The sequence below is a fragment of the Schistocerca gregaria genome, chromosome 8 (assembly GCF_023897955.1).
Source record: "Schistocerca gregaria isolate iqSchGreg1 chromosome 8, iqSchGreg1.2, whole genome shotgun sequence".
Taxonomy (NCBI): Eukaryota; Metazoa; Arthropoda; class Insecta; order Orthoptera; family Acrididae; genus Schistocerca; species Schistocerca gregaria.
Window position 1 is genome coordinate 331,005,671 of NC_064927.1, and position 27,126 is coordinate 331,032,796.

At 43.0% G+C, this 27,126-nt stretch overlaps 1 protein-coding gene across 2 annotated transcripts in view; it reads left to right on the top strand.

Moving 5' to 3' along the window:
- LOC126284099 (NADH-ubiquinone oxidoreductase 49 kDa subunit-like) overlaps window positions 1–27,126 on the top strand; it is a 165,302-nt gene that overhangs the window by 40,762 nt on the left and 97,414 nt on the right. For both annotated transcript variants that reach the window (XM_049982749.1, XM_049982750.1), the window contains one exon: window positions 2,821–3,046. In XM_049982749.1, coding sequence (XP_049838706.1) covers window positions 2,821–3,046 — 226 coding nt within the window. The remainder of the gene's footprint in view (window positions 1–2,820; window positions 3,047–27,126) is intronic.

Sequence of the window (27,126 nt, forward strand, 5' to 3'; positions counted from 1 at the left end):
AAGCTGAAGGTGCAAACTGACAGTATATTTCTGTGTGCATGTTTTGATCTATAGCAGCTACTCATTACTCCACAATGTGAAGTATCATTGCTCTATTACAAAAGAAAGCTGAGCACCTACAATTTGATTATCTATAAGATTGGAATATGAAAGAGAATGTGCTTTATGTGACACAAGGGAAATGGATGTAGAGGTATCATAGACCTAGTGAGCTGTGTCTACAAATTTGTAAAGCAGCAAATTAAGATGGCTGACAAAATGTTCCTTCCTTTCTTTTCTGACAATTGCATTGGTCAGAACTGAAACAGGTTAATTTTTTTCATGTATCTATATGGTGTGAGTACTCTACAAATTGATTCAATTACCTGTACATTTCTGGAGAAGGGCACAACCAGAATGAAGGAGATGCATGCACAGTGTTATCTAGAGGGCAGTAAAGGGCATGAACATTTTTATGCCACACCAGTGGCACATTCTAGCAGGCACAATCAAGCAAAACCGAAAAAGGTATGATATACATGAGATGTCACAGATGGATTTCTTTGATTCAAGGAGGCTTTATCAAAGGTCCAAAACTGAACTAAAGCTGGAAATGGAGAAAGGGTAAGGTGGTCTGATATCAGAATAATAATGGTGATGAAGGAAGAACCAAGGAAAATGTCATTTAAATGTGAATAAAACTCAGGCTGCAATACCACTGATTTAACGCACAAGTTTTGAGGTTGCAGGCCAAATGTAGAACATGCAGTAGAAGACATTTCATGTGCATATTTATCCTCATTGCCAATTTCAGAGAAAAATTTTTCTGATTTGATACTGCTCTGCCAGAACAACATTGTTCCAGTAGTTTAACATGAATTCTATCACAATCTGTGGTATGGGGAAGTTCATGATATTGAAGAGAAAGATGAATAAAGTATTAAAACTAATAACAGTATTAATTTTAATGTACAGTATTTATTTATTTTTCTGGGAGCTATTTTTATGTTGTTGTGTTATGCTTACATATTATAGTCTTGTGCTAGGAAGTTCTGGAAATGAGAAATGTCATAGAGGCATTGTTACTGCCAACAGGGGTTTATGTAATAAAGATATTCACATTTGTAGCCACATACTGATGTAGCACAGTTTCAGTGAAATATGGTCATAAGTGCCATTAATGTCTGACATCAATGCCTGTATTAAAAATTCCATTTGTAGAACAACTTCTTGAACATTTTTTGCTATAAACTGCATAATAGCAATGGAACAACAGGACATTCTAAGCAGCATATGCAAGCGTACATTTCCGGGATGATTTATGGGAAATACTGTATCTTTCAGTTTTCATACTGTAAAGTTTCAAAAATGCTAGTATTGCTGTGAACTGTCCATGTGTGTACAAGGTGTGCTTGCTTGTGTGAATGAATATGAATGAATATATATTTATATATATATATATGTGTGTGTGTGTGTGTGTGTGTGTGTGTGTATTTCCTTTTCTGACAAAGGGTTTGGTTGAAAATCAATGTGTATGTCCAGAATGAGATTTTCACTGTGCAGCGGAGTGTGCACTGGTATGAAACTTCCTGGCAGATTAAAACTGTGTGCCAGACTGAGACTCGAACTTGGGATCTTTGCCTTACGTGGGCAAGTGCTCTACCAACTGAGCTACCCAAGCACAACTCACACCCTTCACAGCTTTACTTCTGCCAGTACCTCGTCTCCTACCTTCCAAACTTTACAGAAGCTCTCCTGTGAACCTTGCAGAACTGGCACTCCTGAAAGAAAGGATATTGCGGAGACATGGCTTAGCCACAGCCTAGGGGATGTTTCCAGAATGAGATTTCCACTCTGCAGCAGAGTGTGTGCCGGTATGAAACTTCCTGGCAGTTTAAAACTGTGTGCCAGACCGAGACTAGAACTCGAGACCTTTGCCTTCCGCGGGCAAGTGCTCTGCCAACTGAGCTACCCAAACACGACTCACGCCCCATCCTCACAGCTTTACTTCTACCAGTACCTCGTCTCCTACCTTCCTTCGAGTTTCAGTCCGGCACACAGTTTTAATCTGTCAGGAAGTTTCATATCAGCACACACTGCACTGCAGAGTGAAAATCTCATTCTGGAAACATCCCCTAGGCTGTGGCTAAGCCATGTCTCTGCAATATCCTTTCCTTCAGGAGTGCTGGTTCTGCAAGGTTCGCAGGAGAGCTTCTGTAAATTTTGGAAGGTAGGAGATGAGGTACTGGCAGAAGTAAAACTGTGAGGACGGGGAGTGAGTCGTGCTTGGGTAGCTCAGTTGGTAGAGCACTTGCCTGCGAAAGGCAAAGGTCCCGAGTTCGAGTCTCGGTCTGGCACACAGTTTTAATCTGCCAGGAAGTTTAATGTGTATGTGTCTATTCATTGTGCCTGTCTGCAGCTCAATATATCATCTTTACAATGAGTAGCAATTTATCTTTTCCTTATATTGTCAATGAAGTTAATACATAAATGAAGCTTTTTGGGCAGTAAGTTGCACATTAGGCGTTTGGGCCCAGTGACCCTAGACCAGGCAAAATGTTCTTTACTTTCAAATCCTTTCATGGACATTTGTGTGGTATAGTACTCATCCAGGCTAAAGGGAAACTTTTCCATACCAACAGCAGAATATACTTTTGATTTTGGGAAAGAAATTGATTTGTGTGCTATTGATGTGCCTGAAAATTTCGCAAAGTGTAGGGAGATGGTTTTATTCCTTATTTGGCACTGCTTATTAGCAAGCATTTAAAAATGTATAAAACTCCTCATTGTAACCTGCTTTCATTATTGTCCAATTAACATTTAGACGTGAATTTTTCTTAGGCAGAGCAGGAATGTGAAGAAATGGTTCCCAGATCCAGACTACATGAAACAGTTTGAAAATCCTGTTATGTATCCAAATGAAGAGACAGCTAAATGGAAAATGCCACCTTACAATAGTAAAATAGCTCCAGTGGAGAAGACAGTGCAGAATATGGCTCTCAATTTTGGTCCTCAGCATCCTGCAGCACATGGCGTACTTCGACTAGTGCTCGAGTTGGATGGAGAGGTCAGTAAATTCTTGATTAACATAAACAATACTTTACTCACTTTGTGACATACAAACTACTGTTAACATGTATCATAGCTTCAGTTGAGATTCTGAAGTAATCAATACTACCCATAAACCACAGTTTTACCAAGAATGACTGTAATCATTAGCACTGCCAGCAGCATTAACATTATCAACTATTTACAGTAATGTAGGAAAAGATACATTGCTGCTCACTGTAAAGATAGCACACTGACTTGCAGACAGGCATAATTGAAGGACGCTTACAAATAAGCTTTCAGCCACAGCCTTCATTGGAAAAAGAGAAACACACGTAATTCATTCACACAAGCAAGCACAACTCGCACATACTTGACCATGAATTCTGGCAGTTTGAGCCACAATGCAACTATCACATGGGATGTCAACAACAATCAGGAAGAGGCAAGGAAGGGGAAAAGACAGAAATGTACGGTTGGGGAAAGAGAGGAGTGTTGTGTGGCTGAGTGTCCAGACACTACAATGCCAGTTGGCACAGCATCAGGAGATTGTGGGGCAGGGAGGGCTGGAAAATGGAGTGAAAAAGGAGAGGAGCAGGAAAAGAGGGGTGGGTGCATTGGCAGAAAATGACAAACAAAGAATGTTGGAGAAGGGATTGGGGTGGACTAAGAATGACTGTAATCATCACCAGTGCCGGCAACATCAACAGTATCAACAGTTTACAATAGCATAGGAAAATATACATTGCTGCTTACTGTAAACATAACACACAGGCACAATTAAAAGACACTCACAAATAAACTTTCAGCCACAGCCTTCATTGGAAAAAGAGAAACACACAACACTCAAGCACACCTCACACATACATGACTGCCAATTCTGGCAGCTGGAGCCACAGTGCAACTATCACATGGTATGGTAGCAGCAATCTGGAGGAGGCAGAAAAGGGGAAGGAATAGTAGTGTACAAGTGGGGGAAGAGAGGAGCACTGTCTGGCTATGTGTCAAGGGACTACAATGGCAATAGGTGCAGTGTCAGGAGGTCGTGGAACAGAGAGGTGGGGAAAATGGAATGAGAAAGGAGAAGAGTAGGGAAAGAGGGGTTTGTGCATTGGCAGAAGGTGGCAAATGAAGTGTGTAGGAGATGGGAATGGGAAGGAGGTGATAAGACAAAGGAATCAGAAACTATCGGGTGGAGTGTGTGGGGACAGTATGTTGCTGTAGGTTGAGGCCAGGTTAATTACAGGAGCAGAGAATGTGTTGTAAGGATAACTCCCACCAGCACGGTTCAGAAAAGCTAGTGGTGGAGGGGAGGATCCAGAAAGCTTGGGTAATGAAACAACCATTGAAATCAAGGATGTTATGTTCAGTGGCATGTTGTGCCACAGGATGGTCTGCTTTGCTCTTGGCCATAGTTCGGTGGTGGTTGTTCATCCTAGTGGACAACTGACTGCTAGTCATACCAACATAAAAAAAATTGTGCAATGATTGCTGCAGAGCTGGTAGATGACATGGCTATTTTCACAGATGGTCTGGCCCCTGATTGTGTGGGGTAAACCTGTGACAGGACTGGAATAAGAAGTGCTGGGTAGGTGGTTTGAGCAGGTCTTGCACCTGGGTCTTCCACAGGGATACGATCCTTGTGGCAAGGAGTTGGGATTGGAGGTAGCATAGGAACGGACTACGATGTTGTGGAGGTTGAGTGGGGACCACTTTAGGAGGAGTGCGAATGATATCGGGAAAGAAGTCCCTCATTTTAGGGCATGATGATAAGTAATCAAAGCCCTGGTGAGGGATGTGGCTCAGTTGTTACAGTCTGTGGGGTATTGGGAGATGAAGGAGTGACTCCTTTGTGGCTGGCTCTTGGGGGCAGTGAGAGGATTGGGTATATGGGGGAAATGACACAGAAGACCTGTTTTCAGACTGGATCTGAGGATGGTGCATGTCTGTGCATGTCTGTGAAGGTCTTGGTGAGACCCTCAACATACTGGGCAAAAAAGTTCTTGAAAATGCAGATATGCCGTCTCTGGGTAGCCAGCCTGTATGGGAGATATTGTGTGGTGTGAAAGGGATACCGGCTGTCAAAGTACAAGTACTATCGGTGACTGGTGGAGTTAGTGTGGACAGAGGTTTGGATTGAGTCATCAGAGAGGAGGAGGTCAATGTCTTTGAATGTGGCATGCTGGTTTGAGGAGGACCAGGTGAGGTGGATTGGAGAGGTGTTGAGGTTGTGAAGGAATGAAGGTTGGGTGTCTTGGCCTTGAATCTATATCAGGGCTCTTCAAAATTTTTAATCTGCGGACCACATTGACTCCTCCACGAAGTCATAAGGGCCACTCATGGTGAGTGGTTATATGAATGACCTTAATTTAAAATTGCAAGGTGAAAACCAGCTTCTGCTAACTTTATACATGCTTGTTAAGTCCTTTCGACAAAAGATTGCTTTGTTTCCGTCTCAGTTGAACAAAGTAGGCTTCACGCATTTTAATACATTCCAAACATTCAATCAGCAAACTGAGATTCCATTTCCTGTAACTTTCACAATTGAAGCTTTGGATGCTTTAAAAATTAATTTTGAATCACATTTTTCAGATATCGATGCAAATTCAAACAATATCAAGATATTTCAAAATCCCTTTGATGTCGATGTAGAAGCGTTACCTGCAGAACTTCAATTTGAAATTATTGATTTGCAATGTAGCGATTTTTTTTAAAGAAAAACATTCAAAGTCAATATTACTGGAATTTTATAAGTGTCTTCCATCCAAACAGTTTCCAAATTTACATAAATTTGCCTGTTTTTTTTCCGATTTTGGCACTACTTATTTGTGTGAAAAAACTTTCTCCAAAATGAAACATGCAAAACGTATTTACAGATCAAAATTAAGTGATGAGCATTTGAAGTCGCTGGTGATTATCTCTACCAGTAAACTTGATTTACAACTGGAGGTAATTATGAAAGGAAAGTTACAGCTGCATAAAAGTCACTAATTATCACTAAGATGTTAATTTCTTTACGTGAATATTCTAACACTGTGAGTTTTCAAGATATAAATAAATTACAGTTATTTTAATACACCAGTTACAACTAAAATATCAAATATCATTATGTACACCAGGTATTGTATTTTCTTTGAATTGCCTTTAAATAAAAATATTTTTATGATTTACTTGCTATGAGTATTTTACAACATAATAAAAAGAAAGTGAAACCTCGCTTAAGAAGCGTCTTCCATAATGATTGATTACTAAGGCTAGTTGCCGAAGTGGCATCCATTTGAAAGACTTGCACCAGACTCGTGAGTATAATAAAATGCAAAGATTTTTTTTACTTAAAATGTTTTCGTAAACTAGTCTGTTAACCATTCTTTTTTTTTCACTATCACATGGAGAATGGTCTGTCTGTTTATTGTGGATAGCCACAATTATAAGCATGACCTTCCACTTTGTAAAGATAGGGCTCCGCCAATGTCGCGGTGTATTGGTCGCGATAGAGGGTCGAAACTCAATTGTTGGCAATATAGGTACCACCTCAAATATTTGGCTGGCCGGATACCAGGGATGTCTGGCCAGCTAACGCGGGCCGGTTTGCCAGCCCTCATGGGCCAGTTTCAGCCCACGGGCCGTAGTTTGGAGACACCTGATCTAGATCACGAAGATATCATAACTGAACCTGAATAGGGCTAGGGGTTTGGCATTGTGGGAGGGTAGGAACATCTTGAGTTTGAAGGACGTTGGGAGAGGTAATGTTTAGTAGCAGAAAGACCATGTTGGGATATAGGGAAGCAGTGTCAACAATGACAAGTAGGGATCCAGGAGGTAAAGTGATGGGAATGGTGGAGAGTCAGTGAATGCAGTGGTTGATATCTTTGATGTGGGAGGCTAGATTTCAGGCAATTGGTTTGAGCTGTTGGTCAATGAGGGCTGAAATTCTTTCAGTGGGCGTACAATAACCGGACACAATGGAGCACTCAGGATTAATGGGTTTGTGGATTATGGGGAGCATGTAGAAGTTTAGTGTGATGGGTGTTATAGGGGTGAGGAGGGAAATGGATTCAGGGGAGAGGTTCTGGGAAGGGCCTAAGGCTTTAAGTAAGGATTGGAGGTTATGTTGGACTTCTGGGAAGGGATCACTCTAACAGAGTTTATAGGTGAGGAATCAGATAATTAGCGGAGGCCCTTTGCCAGGTAGTCATTGTGATTCATAACAAGAGTACTGAAACCTTTGTCTGTGGGTAGGATGATTAGGTCAGGATTAGTTTTGAGGCTGTGAGACCTTCCTAGCCTCCAAAAATGCCTAATACTTAGCCTGAGTCATAGTCATTGATTAGATCTTCACAATCTGGACTCAGGGCCAAGACACCCTACCCTCGTTCCTTCACAACCTCAACACCTTCTCTCACATCCACTTCACCTGGTTCTCCACAAACCTGCATGCCATCTTCCTAGACAATGACCTCCTCCTTTCTGATGGCTCCATCTACACCTCTTTCCTCCTTAAACACACCAACCACCAACAGTACCTGCATTTTGACAGCTGTCAGCAATTTTACTCCAAAAAATCCCTCCCATACAAGCTGGCTACCTGGTGACAGCATTTCTACAGTGACAAGAATTCCCTTCCCCAGTATGCGGAGGGTGTCACCAAGGCCTTCACAGACAGACACTATCCACCAGACCTAGTTTGCAAACAGATTTCCCATGCAATTTCACCTCACACCCCCAGTTGTCCCACCATCCACAAGAACCAGCCACAAAGTAGTGCCCCCTTCATCACCCAGACTGGAACAACTGAACTACACTCTTCATCAGGAGTTTGATTACTTATAATCATGTCTTGAAATGAGGGACATCTTACTTGAGATCCTTCCCACCCCACCTAAAGTGGTCCCCCACCCAACCTGCACAACATCGTAGTCCACATCTGCACCACTCCCAATACTAGCCCCTTGCCACAAGGATTATATCCCTTTAGAAGACCCAGTAGCAAGACCTTGCCAAACCATCCACCCAGCACTTACAATTCCCTCACAGGTTTGTTGTACCCCATCAGGGGCCGGGCCATCTGTGAAAACAGCCATGTCATTTACCATCTCTGCAGCAATCATTGCACAGCCTTTTTTTTTAGTGTGATTACCAACCAGCTGCCCACTAGGATGAACGGCCACTGCCAAAGTGTGGCCAAGAGAAAAGTAGACCATCCTGTGGCACAACATGCAACTGATCATAATGTTCTTGATTCCAATGGCTGCTTCACAAGAGCCATCTGGATCCTCCCCCCCCCCCCCCCCCCCCCCCACTCCACCACCACTAGCTTTTCTGAATTGTGCATATGGGGAAAGAAGCTGCATAAATATTCTGTCAGATCTTGATAAGATTTCAAGTGGTGCAAAGATTGGCAACTTGCATTAAATGTTCAGAAATGTAAAATGTGCACTTCATTAAATGAAAAATGAAAAAATTGAGAATCCTATGACTATAACAGCAATGAGTCACAGCTGGTATTGCCCAGCTGATGCAGATACATGGGTGTAGCATTTTGTGAGGATATGAAATTGAATGATCACATAGACTCAGTCATACGTAAGGTTATTGGCAGAATATTGGGGATGTGCAATCAATCTACAAAGAAGATTGCTTACAAATCACTCATGCAACCCAATCTGGAATGATGCTTAAGTGTGTGTGACACATATAAAATAGGACTAGCAGGGGATATTGAATGAATACAGAGAAGGGTAGCACAAATTGTCACAAGCTTATTTGACCCATGGGAGAATGTCGCACAGTTACTGAAGAAATTGAACTGACACACTCTTGATCATAGATGTAAATTACCCCAAGAAAGTCTACTAACAAAATTTCAGGAACTGTCTTTAAAGGTGACTCTAGGAATGTACTACAACCCCCTATGTATTGCTGCAATAGGGATCATGAGGACAAGTTTATTATAATTACAAAAAGTAAAGAGGCATTCAGACAATCATTCTTTCTGCACTCCATATGTGTATAGAATGGAAAAAAAACCTAGCAACTGCTGTGCTGGGGTATACTCTCTGCCATGCACTTCATGGAGATTTGCACAGTATAGGTGTAGATGTAGATTACATAAACAGTTTTAGTCTCAAATGTTAATAACTTTGTTAATAATAATTTTATATACATGGTAATCATTTCAGTAAGCTAGTCTCACTGTCAAAAATCAAATTCCCCCACCAACAAGCAACAGTACCTCCATTATGACAGCTGCCACCCATTCCACATCAAACGGTCCCTTCTCCATAGCCTAGGTCTTCGTGGCAAACGAATCTTCTCCAGTCCGGGATCCTTGAACCATTACACCAACAACCTGAAAACAGCTTTCGCATCTCGGAACTACCCTCCTGACCTGGTACAGAAGCAAATAACCAGAGCCACTTCCTCATTCCCTCAAACCCAGAACCTCCCACAGAAGAACCACAAAAGTACCCCCCTTGTGACAGGATACTTTCTGGGACTGGACCAGACTCTGAATGTGGCTCTCCAGCAGGGATACGACTTTCTCAAATACTGTCCTGAAATGAGATCCATCCTTCATGAAATCCTTCCCACTCCACCAAGAGTGTCTTTCCGCTGTCCACCTAACCGCCGTAACCTCTTAGTTCATCCCTATGAAATCCCCAAACCACCTTCGCTACCCTCTGGGTCCTACCCTTGTAACCGCCCCCGGTGTAAAACCTGTCCCATGCACCCTCCCACCACCACCTACTCCAGTCCTGTAACCCGGAAGGTGTACACGATCAAAGGCAGAGCCACGTGTGAAAGCACCCACGTTATTTACCAACTGACCTACCTACACTGTGAAGCTTTCTATGTGGGAATGACCAGCAACAAACTGTCCATTCGCATGAATGGACACAGGCAGACAGTGTTTGTTGGTAATGAGGATCACCCTGTGGCTAAACATGCCTTGGTGCACGGGCAGCACATCTTGGCACAGTGTTACACCATCCGAGTTATCTGGATACTTCCCACTAACACCAACCTGTCAGAACTCTGGAGATGGGAACTTGCCCTTCAATATATCCTCTCTTCTCGATATCCGCCAGGCCTCAACCTCCGCTAATTTCAAGTTGCCGCCGCTCATACCACATCTGTCTTTCAACAACTTCTTTGCCTCTGTACTTCCGCCTCGACTGACATCTCTGCCCGAACTCTTTGCCTTTACAAATGTCTGCTTGTGTCTGTGTATGTGCGGATGGATATGTATGTGTGCGCGAGTGTACACCTGTCCTTTTTTCCCCCATAAGGTAAGTCTTTCCGCTCCCGGGATTGGAATGACTTCTTACCCTCTCCCTTAAAACCCACATCCTTTCGTCTTTCCCTCTCCTTCCCTCTTTCCTGAAGAAGCAACCGTTGGTTGTGAAAGCTAGAATTTTGTGTGTATGTTTGTGTTTGTTTGTGTGTCTATCGACCTGCCAGCACTTTTGATTGGTAAGTCCCATCATCTTTGTTTTTAGATATAAATTCCATATTTAGTTTTATGTAGCATGTATAAGGGTTTGCTGTTTTTGATGAATATATTAGACTTTCATTTTACACTTTTAGACTTTTCCCTATCTGACTCTATCTTTTTCACAATACAGTGCAGCATAGAATTTTCTTTCCTGCAGTCAGTTTTAAAAGAAAACCTATACATTGTTGTTTAAAAAATACACAGTCTATGTCCATTTGAATGTTTACTAGAGCATTGCACAAAATATTGAAGTAAGTTGGTCAATATCTTTTTGCAATTTTTGATAATAACATAATTGTTGTAATTTAAAGTACACGATGCACATTGAGATCTGGATGAAGATAGGTGATTGAATAATAACACACACATCATCACTGTTAATAAATGTGTTGCAGATAAATAAATACTTACAACGTATAGAATGGCACTACCATTGTAGTATTGTCTTCACACAGAGATGTTTCTATGCATATTGACAAGGTGAACCAAAGAGCTTATACAGAAAAGAGAAATATAAGCTGGAAATCCCTTGGTTTCTGAGTGCTCCAGAAACTGCACTGAATTCTGATGATGGTTACCACATTAACTAAACAGACATCATAAGAGAATAACTTAAAAGTCTCACACTATTAAATTCCAGGTTTACTATCAACTGAATTATTTGCCCAGTCAGCATCACTGAATACGCTAATGTCAGAACAATCAACTTTGAAACATAAAGACAAATCTTTTGTTTACTGCAGGTAACAAAACACTATTTTTACTCTAGCCAAATGAGAAGCACATGTTTCAAAACTGAAATGACCTAACCTTCCTGCAATAAAGGCTGTATAAAATCGAGTACATGTGGAGATATACAGCAAACAGCCCCCAGATTTATGGTACAATTTTTGTTCAGTTGGCTTACCAATCTTGTCTTCACCTAAATAGTTGTTATTACATGGTTTAACTATACCTTTGCAGTTATGCATTTTAAATTCTCTTAGCATCTGCTAAATGTAGCTAGTTTGGTTTAATTTCACTTGTGCTTGAGACTGTTCCATCTCAAGTACTAGATTAAGCAACATATCATCCATTTCTTTAGTGTTAATGTGGGATTTTAAGACATTATTGAATATTATAATCCTGTCTTCTGCTCCTATTAAAACAACTTGTCAACATGAATGCCACTGATCAAATTGTTGGAGAAGAATGCACAAGGATACTTTTCACATTGTTTCAGACCTAACTTTATAATGAAAGAGCAGAAAAAATCATTTCAGTCCTTACCTGCCTGGTGAAGCCCTTACAAATACCATGATTAGACATTTGTAACTCACCACGTAGCAGAGCTGCTGAGTCAGAGACAGGCACAATAGAACTCACACACACATGACCACAGTTTCTGGCTGCTGAGCCACACTCATCCTGGATTTTCTATTGTTGAATGATTGGGCATTTGCAATTCTTCACTGTCAAAGGGCACTTTCCCAGATCTGCTGAGAATTGCTAAAGTCATACCTCTTTATAAGAAAGGCGACTTCCAGAAAATATCAAATTATAGACCTGTAGCACTGCTGTCTGATTTTTCAAAGATTATAGAACAATTCTTTCTAGCTTGGCTAACAAAATATTTCAATCAGAATAATGTACTATCAGTATGCCATCATGATTTCTGAGCACGACATCCCACTGAGACAGCTACCTTTCATCTTGTCAACCACATTTTAAGTGCAAAAATCAAAAAAATGGAAAATCCAGGCTGGAATGTAACAATATTATGAAAATAAAAGTTTGTCAGATTATATGAGTAACAAAGTAAAATAGTTGCCTAATACTGTTGTTCACTAAAATATATCCAACATCTGTAATACTCTGTATGTATATGAGATTTACTGGACTGGTAAATAAATAAATAAATCCTTCCTCTCAACAAACAATTTTGATTGCTGGATGAAAATGTTGCCACTTATGTTACTATTCAGATAAGCAATTTCTACAATAATGTGTTTGATTTTCCATCCCTTTAATACTGCTGTTGCTATGTCTCATCACTGCGCAATAGCTTCCCCAGTAATATAGTCCAAATATCTGGCTATAGCCCAGAGCTACTAACTTTGCTTTAAATTTAGTAGTATTATCTTATCTGTTTTGATTTGTTGTATATATATCAATTTACTTCCTATAACATGATCAGCTATCCATCTGACGGCGAGTTGCCATATATTGCAGCGTTATAGTCTACTCATCTCTGACCCTATGGCTGCACACCATTCACCTCTGTGAAATTAGGCTTAAACCTTTTCTTCTGATGTTGGATAAGATGGATTCATGTGATATGTAGAAACTAAAAAACATGCAAAGAGACACAAACCACACTTCTTGGGTTTCACCAGGCATGAAGACCGTCGTAAACCCATTTCACTATTTGCATTGGAAATTTCACTATCTAACACCGTGATGCTTTCCTCACACACATCAATTCCTTCATTGCTGGTAAGTGCATGATCTTCTGTATCATATCTATCTTTTCCTCTGACCCCAGATTGAGCCCCATCCCCTCAAACAGCTGTTGACTTGACTGCATCAACTGCTGCTGGTTCTGCATTCCTCAGTGATGATTTGTTACCATCTGTTGTTAGATCTGGGAATCACAACCACACCATATGGGCATTGTCTGTCGACACCTCATTGCTGTATGGATCAGCTGTTGTCATCTGCATTGTGTTTAGTTCCCCTGGAAGACACACTTCTTTGTGTACCACAGCCTTCAGAGAGAATACTCTCTCTTCAAGGTGACATCTTCTTCTCGAAAGGATTTTTACTGTGCAAGGCTCCACAGATGATACACTTTTGAGCCTGCTTCCACTCCAAGATAAACACATTCTTCTGCTCACTCCCCCAAGCTTGTCAGATGTAAACATGCTTGTCCAGGCTGTGTAGTGAAACACAGTGGGCATTTTCAAAAATTCTTTAATAATTTATTTCTGTATCCAGGCTTCATATAGGATTATTGGTATCTTGTTGAACATCTGTTTTGAATAAATCAGGCTGCCATCGGAACTTAAATCCCCACGCTTCGCCTGCTGAAAGGTGCTGTGCAAAGCACCTTTGAATAGTAGCACATCATGAGGGATATATGTGTCTGATTCAGGTCCTTAGCTTTTTTGCTGGATGACTGTGCTTTTCCTATGTAATATGCCTTCTTCCTTGAACAACTCTTCAAATCTGCTGTTGATGATCACAATCCCTTCGTCAGATTGGAAACTTTGCAGTTTCCTTCCTGTTTCACACCCTGTACATCCCGTAAACTGCACAGGAGACTCAAACTTGTCACTTTTATGCTTTAGCACTTTCACTACTGACAATCTTGAGTTATCATCCAGATAAATAGCAAAAAATATGCTTCACTCAAGAAGGTCTGCTAATATAACCTACATCACTACGTACCAGTTGTAGAACATTTTCAGTAGTAGTTTAGCTTGGTTTCGAAAGGCTATGTTTTCATTTTTCCTTGCACACACACACTTTATATTTTTCCTTGTACATGGTAGCTCCACATACTTGCATGGGGGGCATGGACGGGGACTGTGGATAGGTGGTGCTAGGTGAGAATATGTGTCAACTAAGAGGCATGCTGAGATAATCAACACAATTGCGGTAAACACTGTGTCCAGATTGTGCAGTTGTTAACATAACTGCCTAATAAGCAAGAGATCCTGGGTTTGAATTCTGGTCCAGCACACATTTTCACTCATCACTGATGATTCCACATAGTCCCTTCCCTCTATTTTCCTCTCTGTCCCTTCCATCTTCAATTTACATAATACGTGTCACAGCTGTGGAGTGGGCAAGGTGTATGTTCTTTCAGACACGTCATGCATTCATATAATCGGTTCACCTCAATGGGAAATGAATCCACCCCTTCAGTGTGGATGCACAATTATGTCTGACATCTTGCTGGAATCTCGAAGTAGCAAACATGGAGGACATGGATGGGGCTGTGGATATGTAGTGCTTGATGGGAATGTAGATTGGCTGAGAGGTGTTCCTAGATAGTTCACAGTGGTTAATGCAACCGCCTAGTAAGCAGGAGACTGTGGATTCAAATCCTGGTCTGATACACATTTTCACTCATTGTTGCTGATTCCACATTAAGTCCCAGAAGCTGACATCAGTAGCCCCTTCTCTTTCATTTCGATTCTCCTCCCTCTACTTTCAGTTCACATATGATTATGATTGTGTTGCAGAAAATAAAATGCCCTGTTGCATCGCATGCCTTATTGGTTGTTCAAGTACAAAATTTCTGCATATAAAAACTCTAACAAATTAAAGCTGTAACTAACAACTACATAAACTATTCGATGTCTTTTTAAAATATGTTTCGGGGCAATAGTGAATAAATACATAAGGACTTCAAACAGATTGGAATGAATGTGACATGAAATGTTCTGATGCTGTCATCAGAAAGGTTAAGATTGGGTCACTTCCAGTGTCTGACATATAAAGTGCTTCAGGTGGCACTATAAGAGCATTTGTGCATATGTGTCCAGCTGAGTAACTGGTCAACTATGTCCCATAATAGACCAATATACCTATCAATACTTGAAACTTCTGGAACCTCTGACAACAACAACTCATCCACAGAGATTGAGGAGACAATTGTTCAAGAGTTTTCTCCAAGTTCTTCCTGTTCCAAGTGACCTAAAGATGTAGAGTTGCAAGGCAGGAAGGAGCTTACTTCAACACCAAATCTGCAAGCACTAAAGGGAAAAAAGTGATGTTTTTTCATTGTTTTACCACAGGATTAAGACAAAAGAGCAGATATAAATACTTATACCGATGAAAAAACGAGGGTGCACCTTTTTCTCCTGCTACAATTTACTCAGCCAGTCAGTAGGAAGGAACATGTAGTTCAATTGTGTGAGCTACTGAATGTAGATCCACAAAAACTGTGCTGTAGTTTCTAAGCGGATGAATAAATTGTGAGTTGTGTCAGTAAGGTAATGATTTTTGCTTAACATGAATTGAAAATTCTATCCAGGATTTTACCACTGGTGAAATTTTAAATGTAAATTATTAGTTTTTAAGATTTGGAAGACAATTTTATTAGCAAATTACATTTTGTTTATGAACATTGTTACTTTGTAGGATCATGGTTCTAAACTTTAATTCAGGTATTTGGTGCATCTTTATGCTGCCAATTTATTAGTAAAGCCAGCAGTATTCCCGCTAAAAGAAAAGGTGTGCTATTTTTCCCCTTGAGTTGCCCAAAAAGATTCAGTGAACACATATTTGATATTATGAATACATGGGGAAATATATATTTTATGCTAAATTCTTCACATACATATCCTACTCAAGAAACATTGATGTAGTGCAAAACTGAATTTACACAATTTTTACTGGCTGAAGTCAGCTTTGAACTACAGATGACACTATAGTATATCATATTTGACCATATTTCTCTAAAATAATCAGAATATTTCTGTATGATCCTCTTTTTCATATTTTGATTGTTCTTTATTTCTTCACAAAGCATGCCAAGCTTGGGCAGGGGTAACATCAAACAGAAATTGTGCGGAAGTTCAACTCGAACTTCATCTACTTTGAAAGGACTTGAAAATGTGCACCACAATGAAGATTATCACTTTTTATATTGTCAAGGAAAGGCTTATAAGTCATTAATGAAATAAGAACTTATTTCCTGAATTGGATGTGGTAAGGTTGGCTTATGTTTGGAACATGACCAAATCATGTGAACAGAAATGTGGTGATACCTACGTTACACTGGCTCAAACTGTATTTTTATTTTCTTTTTTTTTTTTTTTTTCAGTTTCTACTTTTAAGATATAAAAAAATATCATGTTATGTCCATTGAACCCTAAGATCCTAGCTCTTGGGAGAGTTCCGATTGATAATCTTGTATTTCTATCCAAAGCTAATGTCAACCGTTTTCAACCAGCTATGCTGTTTTCTTCAGATAAGCAGAGAAGAACAAGTTTAAAGAGCTTCCAATTCTAATACTGTCTTGTCTGTTGTGGATAATAGACTCAATGTTAATCATATAAAATTAAAGCATAGTATTGCCTTCAGAATAGATGTTGTGGATAATAAGCAAGGAGACAATGTGGAATCATATTACCTGAGTTACCACACGTACTTAGTAGCAACATCACATTATTTCTGTGAAATAATTCATGAGCCATATTCACAATAGTCAGTGACTGAGAAGGAGGTGTGTGGGGATCTGGTACCGTCTTTGCTTTCAACAGAAAGGTTTCAGATAATGAATCTGGCATGTCACACAGGCATATCCATTGGATACAAAGATGGAGACTTCCAGTTAACAGATATCTTCACATGAGGGAAATTCATCCACTAGAGTTGATTGATGCAGTCAGGCTGTATCGTCCATGGTAGGGACATCTGATGCAAATGCTGCTGTGAAATGTTGCAATTCGTCTACACGTCTTTGGATGTGAACAGTATTATTCTGCTCATTTACAAAAAATCTGGAAGTTTGCAGGTCATCAACAGGTAACGTACTCCTTACAACGAGAAGGAAGGATGAACAGGGCTCAATATCCCATGGAATGAGGTCAGTAAGGAATGAGTACAAGCTCCAGTAGTATGAGGAGGCAAATCAGCTGTTTCATTTGAAAGGAGCCGCCTGCATTTTCCTTAAACAGGTTAGGAAACCACAGAAAACAGAAATATGGATTCGCAGATGGAGATCTAAACCAAGCTTGTCCCGAAAGTGGTCCATTGCCTTAATAACTGCATCACCGCACTCAGTCCCACCCCTAATGGGTTTTTTTGCATGATATTCCAATCATGTTACTGGTTTTAGTTTTCTTCCAGATGAATGTGAAAATACAAGCTGAACCCAGGTTCATATGAGAAGAGGAAAATCTTTCATCAAATATGACCCACTCTTGATGTTGTTAACAATGTAACAAATGTGGTCAGCTCTACTTCTATGATGGAGAGTTGTAGAGGTGTGCAGACCCACATTCACACTGTTTGAGTACTTTAAGTTATTTCGGGCTTACTGTTGGTGGGTTAGTAGATAGGGCATCTCAATTTATCATCTACATCAACCTTTACATCTGAGGGAATTGGGTGATAGTTGTAGGTAAACAACTAGTATTCTCTCATATGACAATTTATTAGCACTTCACGTCTACACCGATACAAGTCCATGAGGCTAACTAACTCGTTAGCGGAAAACATCCTCCAAAACTCTCCATCTCAAAGATAGCACACTTACACTCTTTACAAATATCGATATTTACGGCGCTGCATGCCACATAGCCCCCCCCCGCGCAGTATGGAGTACGTCCCTGTGAATGGGGGGAGGGGGGGTGAGAAGTTAGGAAGGTAACATACAGTTCTTCAGCGTCAGGCGGAAGCGGTCGACTGGTAGGAGACCGGGGGGTGAAACCCGGTACGTCGACGGCAAAATCAGCAAGCGAAGCCGGCGGCCGAAGACGACGTCCTGTCCTGGAGTGGAGGTGTAGCACTTCGTCTGCAGGCAGGCGGAGAATCACCTTGCCAGAAGGCCTAACAAAGGCACGCAAATTGCCACACGCAGCACTTGTGCTTAATTTAAAGCGACGCACCACACGAGTTCCTGCACTTCCTCCCTCAATTTTGTCACACGAGAGTAACACACACGCCTTATCACCATCAACAACAACAGATAATTTATGTATGTTATCAGGATGTACATGTGTTGTGAATTCTTGGGTGGCACCTGTACGAGCCAGGGGGGGGGGGGGGGGGGCGGCAGGGAGGTGTGGGGAAGCCATGGCAGGGAGAAGCGTTTGCGGAGAGGGGTGTGGCAGGTGCACTGGACTGCGCAGGCGACAACCTCGGGTGATCAACTGACGGCCGAGGGAGTGTGGCCGAAGGCAACGAGGAGCCCACATGGATTGAACGGCATGACCAAGAGCTGTCACGCGAAGATGGTGACACAATGGTAGAATCCAAGTGGTTGGCAGCTCGACTGCGAGGGCTGGGAGGAGTGAAGCCTCGAAAAGTTTGGCCACTCGAATTAGATGAGAGCAGAGAAGAAGCAGTGCTCGGCAAAGAAGCCCGCTGTGGAGAATCAGTACCCGAATGTATGGTATGAGAAGATGAGTGGCCACTTGAAGTAGGACTGGAAGAGATAGGGGCCGAATCAGGGGGGTCCACCTGAGGCTCAATGAAAGCTGGTTTCACTCGGTTGAGTGAGACCGTGGTTACAGAGTCTTTTATGAGGAGGTCCATGTTATTCCCGGAGCGTTTGACAACCTTGTAAGGACCTGTGTAGGGTGACTGAAGTGGGGCTTTGATTGAGTCATCTCTGAGAAACACATACCCACAAGAGTCTAGAGTGCGCGGTATGTACACGCGCGGAGGTGTATGACTAGCCGGAAGTGGCGGCTGAAGTTTGCCGCAGTGCAAGCGCACTCGCTCGAGAAGTGAAGGGAGTTCGGAGGGCCGAGGAAGTGGGGTGGGAGCGACTAATTCTCCAGGCAAAACCACCGGTTGGCCACACACAAACTCGGCTACGGAACCCTTGAGATCTTCCTTGAAAGTCGCACGAAGGCCAAGAAGCACCAAGGGCAGTGCTTCTGTCCATAGTGAGTCATGACAACGCAAGACAGACTTTAAGGTATGATGCCATCGCTCGACAAGCCCATTGCTTTGGGGGTGGTATGCAGAAGTATGAATTTTGACAATACCACACATTTTACATAAATCGGAGAAAACTGAAGACTCAAATTGCCGTCCCTGGTCAGTAGTGAGGTAAACAGGTGAGCCAAATCTAGAGATCCACGAATCTAAGAATGCTCGGCTTATTGTCTCAGAGGTAATGTTTGGAATAGGCACGGCCTCAGCCCACCGAGTCATCCTGTCAATGGCTGTAAACAAGTAACGGAAACCCTCGGAGGGGGGCAAAGGTCCTACGAGGTCCACATGAACATGATGAAACCGGCCTGGCGGTTGGGCAAAGCAGCCAAGGGATGGGGAAGTGTGCCTGGAAACTTTGTTCTGTTGACACAACAAGCATGTCCGGGCCCAAGACTGACAGTTGCGGCGCATGTCTCTCCAAACAAACCGTTCAGATACCAGACGGGTGGAAGCTTTGACACCGGGGTGTGCTAATGTGTGTAATTTGTCAAAGACCTGGCGCTGAAGGGGCTTAGGAATGAACGGCCGCAATGTACCAGTCGATTCATCACACCACACTAATTCAGGTATGCCGGGGAAAGTAGAGCGTACCGGTTTGAGAGAGGAGCTGTGGCCCGAAATCAACTGCATGGTATCAGGGTCCGCTGATTGCAACCGAGGTAGGTCTGTTAAGTCAATTAAGGTTGTGACAGCACCTACACGCGAGAGAAAATCAGCAACCACATTGTCCGCTCCTCGGATGTAGCGAATGTCATTTGTAAATTGCAAGATGTAGTCGATGTGACGAAAGCGTCGTGGGGGCGGATCAGACGAAGGATTTTTTATTGTAGGAACCAATGGCTTGTGATCAGTGAGCACATAGAAATCTCGTCCCTCAACATCAGTTCTGAAGTGTTTTATGGCCTCGTACACTGCAAGTAATTCTCTGTCGAATGCTGAGTATTTCTTCTGTGCAGTGTTTAACTTTTTTGAGAAAAACTGCAGGGGTGTCGTAACATCATTGTATGTCTGACTCAGTACCGCGCCGACAGCACTGTCACTAGCGTCAGTAGTGATAAACATTGTCGCGTCCGCACGTGGGTGAGCAATAGTGACAGCGGAGGCCAACAGCTGTTTGAGTTCGTTAAATGCCTTGTCCATGTCTGGTGTCCATGGGACCTGGCGGGTGCCGGAAGTTTGTGAGCCTGCGAGTGCATCTGTGAGAGGTGCCTGCACTGCAGAAGCAGCTGGCAAATGTTTACGGTAATAATTAACTGTTCCGATGAACCTGCGTAATTCCCTATAGGTCTGGGGGCGTGGCATCTCAAGAATAGGCTTGATCTTGTCCTTCGGTGGTGTCAGACCGTCCGACGACACAACATAACTTAGGAATGTGACGGATGACTGGTGCAATTGAGTCTTTTTATTGTTCAGTTCTATACCAGCAGCTGCTAACGTGTCTGTCACGACTTGAACACGCTCCTTACTCTGTTCCAAAGTATGAGCAAACTCCAATATGTCGTCCATGTATACGAAACAAAAGTCTAAATTGGATAAGGTTTGATTGATGAAACGCTGCCACGTTTGGGGGGCGTTTTTCAACCCAAACGGCATAAATGTGTATTGAAACAACCCGAAGGGAGTGGTTATGGCAGTCTTTTCAATATCCTCCGGAGCCATGGGGATCTGATGAAATGCGTGCTTGCAGTCCAAAACAGAGAAGTACTCTGCACCTGCGAGCGCATGATTGAAGTCCGCAATGTGTGGGACCGGGTATTTATCAATGGTGGTGCGGGCATTTAAACGCCTATAGTCTCCGACCATACGCCAAGTACCGTCTTTCTTTTGATCAAACAAGATAGGACTAGCCCAGCAACCGGAAGAAGGTTCAATTATTCCCTTTTGTAATAAATCATCTAATTTTTCTTTTGCAATTTTCATAAATTCCGGCTTGAGGCGGCGCGGGCGTTGCGATATGGGCGGCCCACCGGTTAGACGTAACCGGTGAACTGTGCCATTAGTGACTACTGCAATACGTGGCACGGCAAAACAGTCAGATGTCCGTGAAGCGGAGCAGGCGGTGGCAGGCAAGCAAAGCTGTGGCGCTGAGGCGTGCCAATCGCTCGAAGGCTGCGTAGCGAACGCACGCATGTTAACCTGGGCGAGGTTGGTACACTGGTTTTTGGTAGCGGGCCGTGCCGCTACGCGCGCTGTAGGCCCGAGTGGGTGTGGCCTAACAGCAGACGGCTGTATTTCATTGCCACGGGCTTGGGAGGTTAATTGTTCATTCGAAACGCATGGAACATGAGCACACAGGCATACACTGTCATTACAAGGGGGAATGCTGACACAGTTTGCAGAGTTCACAACATTGTCATTAATGTGTGCGGGCACGGGAACACCAGATTGGCACGGACTAAACTTGTCTGTAGCCGACGAGACGTCCGCTTGTAGTGACGCGAGGCGTTGTTGTGTGGAGGTCAACTCGTGATGTATGTCGCGGGGATGCAACAGCATTTCCCTACGTTTCATCCGCAAGTTCGGAGACTCGGCGCGCTCCGCTAGCCACTCGTTTGTCCAAGATAGGTTTGGGCACTTCTTAGCCCAGCGCACATGTTTGGTGTTAGCCGAACTGTCACTCGGCGGAGCGAAAGGAATATGTTTGTTCAGTGGGGGGTAAAACACAGTATGTTTCACAAAATCTAGTGACAACTGATAGTGCCTGAGGAAATCAATTCCGAGAATAGGTTCTTCAACTGTTGACTCTAAAAACGTCCACTTCAGCTTGCACTCAGGCGAAAGTTTCACTGTATACAGTGTAGAACCCGAACACTGTAAGGTAGACAAGTTCACTGCACGAAGTACTGTTTTGTGCGGTTGCACTTTATTGGTCGCTAGGCGAGCCGGTAGCAAAGAGACATCTGCGCCAGTGTCTACCAGAAACCGTACACCCGATTGTAAATCTCGGACATAGACTCGACCACACTTACTGTTGTTGTCCAAAACGGAATGCAACGTTGGATGGTGCACGTTGTTTATGTCGCAGGAGGTGGCACCGCTGCCTACCTGCGGTTGGAGTTTGGGTAAGAGCACGGCGACTGGCATTTGCGTGCTTGCTCCCCGAATCTCGCGTGGAAGAAACAGTAAGATTGAGCGGGCCTGTGCTCCTGTGGGTAGTAACTAGGTGACGGAGTATGCGACCCAGAATCTTCCACCGAGGCCGGTGCGCTGTCGTTGGGCGGAGCTGGATGTGCAGGTAGGGCGGCTAGTTTAACAAACTTGTTATTAGCCGCACCAGACAAGGGCGTGGTGTTGGACAGCTTCTTAGTGCGGTCACGTCCAGAATGCAGTGCGTGGAGCTCACGCTGCCTGGCGGAGTAAGCTCTATCGGCGGCACATAAACGTTCATTTACTGGCCTATCCTCATACGCAGAGATTGCAGTCTGGACAGGCAGAGGCAGCTTTTCTGTCCAGATTTCTGCGAGTGTGTCATCAGGCATAACTTGCTCGTCGACGAGAAGACGGATGCACCGCCACAGCTGGGACGGAGACCTGTCGCCGAGACGCTCTTCGTAAATTATCTGTCGCACGTTTTCTCTCCTGGTTTTTGAGACGCGCTCCAGTATCGTCTGTTTCGCCATAGCATACTTCTCTGCTAGGGGCGGTGCTTTGACCAGATCGTAAATTAAATCGACGCGGTCGTGAAGGTGGTTCATGAGGCACACGAAGCGCGCGTCGTCGTCCAAAGCACAGACATTGAATGTTTGCTCAACCAGGTTGAACCAAAATTCCGGGTGAGCGGGTTTGAAGTCTGGTAGTTTCGGCAGATTCGGCACAGCAGTCACTGTGGAGGTGCACCTATTTCTTCGGATGGGAGTAGAGCACGAAGAGGATAGAGTGTCCGAATTATTGGCGTCCTGTAATGCGGGTATCGCAAAGTTCACTTGACGCCGGGGGGGCGACTGAGAAGCGACGGACGCACGAACAGTGTGAGAATCGTAGTCACAATGTGCATTCTCATTGACTAGATAGCTCGGAGAGAAGCCGCTAGTACTTACGTACGCCGGTGAATGTCTGTTATGCACTCTGTATTCATTCGGCCGTGAATGGTGGGGGTGGTTGTAAATGTCCGGGTAATTACTGTCCAGCACAGAATTGTTGACTTGATTATGAGCAACACAAGGATCCCACACATGTCCACAAGGATGCACACTCGATGTGATATTGTCTGTTTGGCGAGCATTGAGCACATGTCGACTAACCGGCGCGGAAGGATACACACGTGGCGGGAACTGGCTCGGGATTGAATTTACTGCTGGATTTTCCAAAGTGGTAAGATTCCGCTCGACACCACGAACTGTATTGAATTGTGCGTTCGACACAGGAGTAGGAATGTTCCGAACAACACTCTGTGGAGAACACGTGGAAAAGTCTAGGCTAACAAAGCCAGAGTCCGCGAACGTTGGCGGTTGGCAGAAACTGGCTGCACTCGATGAATTCCACTGCATGTTCGGGCTGAAAGATTCAGAAGGATCTCGCGGCATATCCACTACGACAGCAGGGATGCTGGAGAGATGTTGCTGAGATCCGGGCGGCGGTGAGTGCTGAAAGGCCATTGTCTGAAGCTAAAACACCGGCCCTCGCGATCGCGAAAAGAAAACCGACGCGGTAGGCGCGTAAATAACACTTCGTGCCGTAACTTGAACGCGTATTACACAAAACGGGGTCACCAGTGAGGGAATTGGGTGATAGTTGTAGGTAAACAACTAGTATTCTCTCATATGACAATTTATTAGCACTTCACGTCTACACCGATACAAGTCCATGAGGCTAACTAACTCGTTAGCGGAAAACATCCTCCAAAACTCTCCATCTCAAAGATAGCACACTTACACTCTTTACAAATATCGATATTTACGGCGCTGCACGCCACACATCTATACTCTGCAAACCATTGTGAGGTGAATGGCAGAGGGTATGCCCCATTGTACCAGTTATTAGAGTTTCTTCCAATTCCATTCACATATGGAGTGCAGGAAGAATGATTGTTTCAATGCCTGTGCAGCAGTAATGATTCTAAACTTATCCTCTTGATCCCTATTTCAGCAATACATAGGGGTTGTGGTATATTCCTAGAGTCACCTTTAAAAGCCACTTCTTGCAATTTTGTTAGTAGACTTTCTCGAGATAGTTTACATCTAGGCCAGTTGCTGTGGCCGAGCAGTTCTAGGCACTTCAGTCCGGAACCACGCTGCTGATACAGTCACAGGTTCGAATCCTGCCTCAGGCATGGATGTGTGTGATGTCCTTACGTTAGTTAGTTTTAAGTAAGTCCATGAACCATGGACCTTGCCGTTGGTGGGGAGGCTTGCGTGCCTCAGCGATACAGATGGCCGTACTGTAGGTGCAACCACAATGGAGGGGTACTGTTGAGAGGCCAGACAAACGTGTGGTTCCTGAAGAGGGGCAGCAGCCTTTTCAGTAGTTGCAGGGGCAGCAGTCTGGATGATTGACTGACCTGGCCTTGCAACATTAACCAAAACGGCCTTGCTGTGTGGGTACTGCGAACGGCTGAAAGCAAGGGGAAACTATGGCCGTAATTTTTCCCGAGGGCATGCAGCTTTACTGTATGGATAAATGATGATGACATCCTCTTGGGTAAAATATTCCGGATGTAAAATAGTCCCCCATTCGGATCTCCAGGTGAGGACTACTCAAGAGGACGTCGTTATCAGGAAAAAGAAAACTGGTGTTCTACGGATCGGAGCGTGGAATGTCAGATCCCTTAATCGGGCAGGTAGGTTAGAAAATTTAAAAAGGGAAATGGATGATTCCAGTTAGATATAGTGGGAATTAGTGAAGTTTGGTGACAAGAAGAACAAGACTTTTGGTCAGGTGAATACAGGGTTATAAACATAAAATCAAATAGGGGTAAGGCAGGAGTAGGTTTAATAATGAATGAAAAAATAGGAGTGCGGGTAAGCTACTACAAACAGCATAGTGAACACATTACTGCGGCCAAGATAGATACGAAGCCCACACCTACTACAGTAGTACAAGTTTATATGCCAACTAGCTCTGCAGATGATGAAGAAATTGAAGAAATGTATGATGAGATAAAAGAAATTATTCAGGTAGTAAAGGGAGGCAAAAATTTAATAGTCATGGGTGACTGGTATTTGAGAGTAGGAAAAGGGAGAGAAGGAAACATAGTAGACGAATATGGATTGGGGCTAAGAAATGAAAGAGGAAGCCGCCTGGTAGAGTTTTGCGCAGAGCATAACTTAATCATAGCTAACACTTGGTTCAAGAATCATGAAAGAAGGTTGTATACATGGAAGAATCCTGGAGATACTGGAAGGTATCAGATAGATTATATAATGGTAAGACAGTGATTTAGGAACCAGGTTTTAAATTGTAAGACATTTCCAGGGGCAGATGTGGACTCTGGCCACAATCTATTGGTTATGAACTGTAGATTAAAACTGAAGAAACTGCAAAAAGGTGGGAATTTAAGAAGATGGGACCTGGATAAACTGAAAGAACCAGAGGTTGTACAGAGTTTCAGGGAGAGCGTAAGGGAACAATTGACAGGAATGGGGGAAAGAAGTACAGTAGAAGAACAATGGGTAGCTCTGAGGGATGAAGTAATGAAGGCAGCAGAGGATCAAGTAGGTAAAAAGACGAGGGCTAGTAGAACTTCTTGGGTAACAGAAGAAATATTGAACTTAATTGACGAAAGGAGTAAATATAAAAATGCATTAAATGAAGCAGGCAAAAAGGAATACAGATGTCTCAAAAATGAGATCGACAGGAAGTGCAAAATAGCTATGCAGGGATGGTTAGAGGACAAATGTAAGGGTGTAGAGGCTTATCTCACTAGGGGTAGGATAGATACTGCCTACAGGAAAATTAAGGAGACCTTTGGAGAAAAGACAACCACTTGTATGAATATCAAGAGCTCAGATGGAAACCCAGTTCTAAGCAAAGAAAGGAAAGCAGAAAGGTGGAAGGAGTATATAGAGGGTCTAAATAAAGGCGATGTATTTGAGGACAATATTATGGAAATGGAAGAGGATGTAGATGAAGATGAAATGGGATATGCAATACTGCGTGAAGAGTTTTACAGAGCACCGAAAGACCTGAGTTGAAACGAGGCCCTCGGAGTAGACAACATTCCATTGGAACTACAGACGGCCTTGGGAGAGCCAGTCCTGACAAAACTCTACCATCTGGTGAGCAAGATGTATGAAACAGGCGAAATACCCTCAGACTTCAAGAAGAATATAATAATTCCAATCCTAAAGAAAGCAGGTGTTGACAGATGTGAAAATTACTGAACTATCAGTTTAATAAGTCACGGCTGCAAAATACTAAAGCGTATTCTTTACAGACGAATGGAAACACTGGTAGAAGGCTACCTCGGGGAAGATCAGTTTGGATTCCGCAGAAATGTTGGAACACGTGGGACAATACTGATCCCACAATTTATCTTGGAAAATAGATTAAGGAAAGGCAAATCTACATTTCTAGCATTTGTAGACACAGAGAAAGCTTTTGACAATGTTGACTGGAATACTCTCTTTCAAATCCTAAAGGTGGCAGGGGTAAAATACAGGGAGCGAAAGGCTATTTACAATTTGTATAGAAACCAGATGACAGTTATAAGAGTGGAGGGACATGAAAGGGAAGCAGTGGTTGGGAAGGGAGTAAGACAGGGTTGTAGCCTCTCCCCGATGTTATTCAATCTGTATATTGAGCAAGCAGTAAAGGAAACAAAAGAAAAATTTGGATTAGGTATTAAAATCAATGGAGAAGAAATAAAAACTTTGAGGTTTGACAATGACATTGTAATTCTATCCAAGACAGCAAAGGACTTGCAAGAGCAGTTGGATGGAATGGACAGTGTCTTGAAAGGAGGATGTAAGATGAACATCAACAAAAGCAAAATGAGGATAATGGTA